General features: G+C 37.8%; 1 protein-coding gene across 1 annotated transcript; it reads left to right on the top strand.

Moving 5' to 3' along the window:
• Positions 1-207: 207 nt before the first annotated feature.
• On the top strand, positions 208-1,143 carry OR6C280 (olfactory receptor family 6 subfamily C member 280). Its single transcript, NM_001389790.1, has one exon. It carries the CDS (start codon positions 208-210, stop codon positions 1,141-1,143), a length of 936 nt encoding a protein of 311 aa, NP_001376719.1.
• Positions 1,144-2,307: the final 1,164 nt, after the last annotated feature.

The following is a 2,307-nucleotide window of genomic DNA, read 5'->3' as shown; positions in this document are numbered from 1 at the left end:
TGAAAGATGAGGCAAGAATGAAAATACAATAGCTATTAACATATATAAAATAAAATACTACTCATAGACAAGATATTCATTTCAAGACAGTCAAGTCAGTTTGCCTGTCATCTATAGCCAGTATTGAGCACTCATTTTGGCTTCATTACACTCTTTTCAAGTGTCTCTGAATTTTTCCAGACGACTGGGCAAAAGCAGAAATCCTTGATGAGAAACCACACAGTAACAACATTCATCCTGCTGGGACTGACTGATGACCCACGAATGAAAGTTCTAGCTTTCATCTTTCTTTTTTTCACCTACATGTTGAGTGTAGCTGGGAACCTGACCATTATCTTCCTCACCCTCACAGATGGCCATCTCAGGACAGCCATGTACTTGTTTCTCCAAAATTTCTCTTTCTTGGAAATCTCATTCACAACTGCCTGTATTCCCAGATTTCTGTACAATATATCAACTGGTAACAAGGCCATTACCTACACTGCTTGCGCTATTCAAGTATTTTTTACTTACCTTTTTGGGATAACGGAATTTTTTCTTCTGGCCACTATGTCCTTTGACCGCTATGTGGCTATCTGCAAACCCCTGCATTATGTAACCATCATGAATAACAGAGTCTGCCACAGGCTTATTATCAGCTGCTGGATGGCTGGTTTGTTAATCATCATTCCGCCACTTAGCCTGGGCCTCAATCTGGAATTCTGTGACTCTAATGTCATTGATCATTTTTTCTGTGATGCCGCTCCCCTTCTAAAGATATCATGCTCAGACACATGGTTCATAGAGAGAATTATTCTAGTGTGTGCTGTCTTGACTTTCATCATGACCCTCGTGTGTGTTATTCTGTCCTACATGTATATCATCATGACAATTCTAAGATTATCTTCTTCTCAGCAAAGGAAAAAAGCCTTTTCAACCTGTTCTTCCCACATAGTTGTAGTTTCCATCAGTTATGGCAGCTGCATCTTCATCTATATCAAACCTTCAGCCAAGAAAGACATGGCTCTTAATAAAGGAGTCTCTCTTCTCATTTCTTCTATTTCACCAATGTTGAACCCATTTATTTATACTCTAAGAAATAAGCAAGTAAAGGAAGCTTTGCAGAAATTCATCAAAAAGATTGAATTCTTTTTAAAGAAGTAAGAAAAAAAAGTAGTTGACTGGTCATAATGAAAGAATAAATATTTTCTCAACTTTACTAGTAACATTTTAATCATAATCAAGCCTTCCCTTAATCCAAGTCTATGCCCCAACCACCAATGCTTAAGAAGCTAAGTTGACTGATTTTATGAAGACCTACAAGATCTTCTAGAACTAACAACAACAACAACAAAAACATGTCTTTTTCATCATAGGGGATTAGAATGCAAAAGTACAAAGTCAAGAGATACCTGCCTTGGAGGACAAAATTTCCTATGACAAAGGCTAACAGAGTTTCATAGAGAGAACACATTGGTTAGCACACACCCTCTTCCAACAACACAAGAGATGATTCTACACATGGATGTCACAAAATCATCAAAACTTAAATCAGATTGATTATATTCTTTGCAACTGAAGATTGAAAAGCTCTATACAGTCAGAAAAACAGACATGGATCTGACTACGGCTCAGATCATCAGCTCCTTATTGCAAAATACAGGCTTACATTGAAGAAAATAGGGGAAACCACTAGATCATTCAAGTTTGACGTAAATCAAATCCCTTATGACTGTACAGTGGAGGTGATGAATAGATTCAGGGGATTAGATCTGGTACACAAAATGCTTGAAGAACTACGGATAGAGGTTCATAACATTGTACAGGAGGTGGTGATCAAAACTATTCCAAGGAAAAGAAATGCAAAATGGCAAAGTGGTTGTCTGAAGAGGTATTACAAATAGGTGAGAAAAGAAGAGAAGTGAAAGGCAAAGGAGAAATGGAAAAATATACCCAACTGAATGCAACGTTCCAGAGAAGAGGGAGGAGAGATAAGAGAGCCCCCTTAATTGAAAAAGGCAAAGAAGTAGAGGAAAACAACAGAATGGGAAACTCTAGAGATTTCTTCAAGAAAATTGGAGATGTCAAGGGCATATTTCATGAAAAGTTGAGCACAATAAAGGACAGAAATGGTAAGGACCTAACAAAAGTGTAAAAGATTAAGGAGTGGCAAAAATCCACAGAAGAACTCTGTGGATTTATGAGAAGAAAAGGCCTTAATGACTCAGATAATCACGATGGTGTGGTCACTCACCTAGAGCCAAACATCCTGGACTGTGAAGTCAAGTGTTCCTTAGGAAACGTTACTACAAATAAAGCTAGTGGAGT

This window comes from Bos taurus, chromosome 5 (assembly GCF_002263795.3).
Source record: "Bos taurus isolate L1 Dominette 01449 registration number 42190680 breed Hereford chromosome 5, ARS-UCD2.0, whole genome shotgun sequence".
NCBI classification, from domain to species: Eukaryota; Metazoa; Chordata; class Mammalia; order Artiodactyla; family Bovidae; genus Bos; species Bos taurus.
The sequence above is the reverse complement of the archived record's forward strand: the minus strand, read 5'-3'. Positions and strand labels throughout refer to the sequence as shown.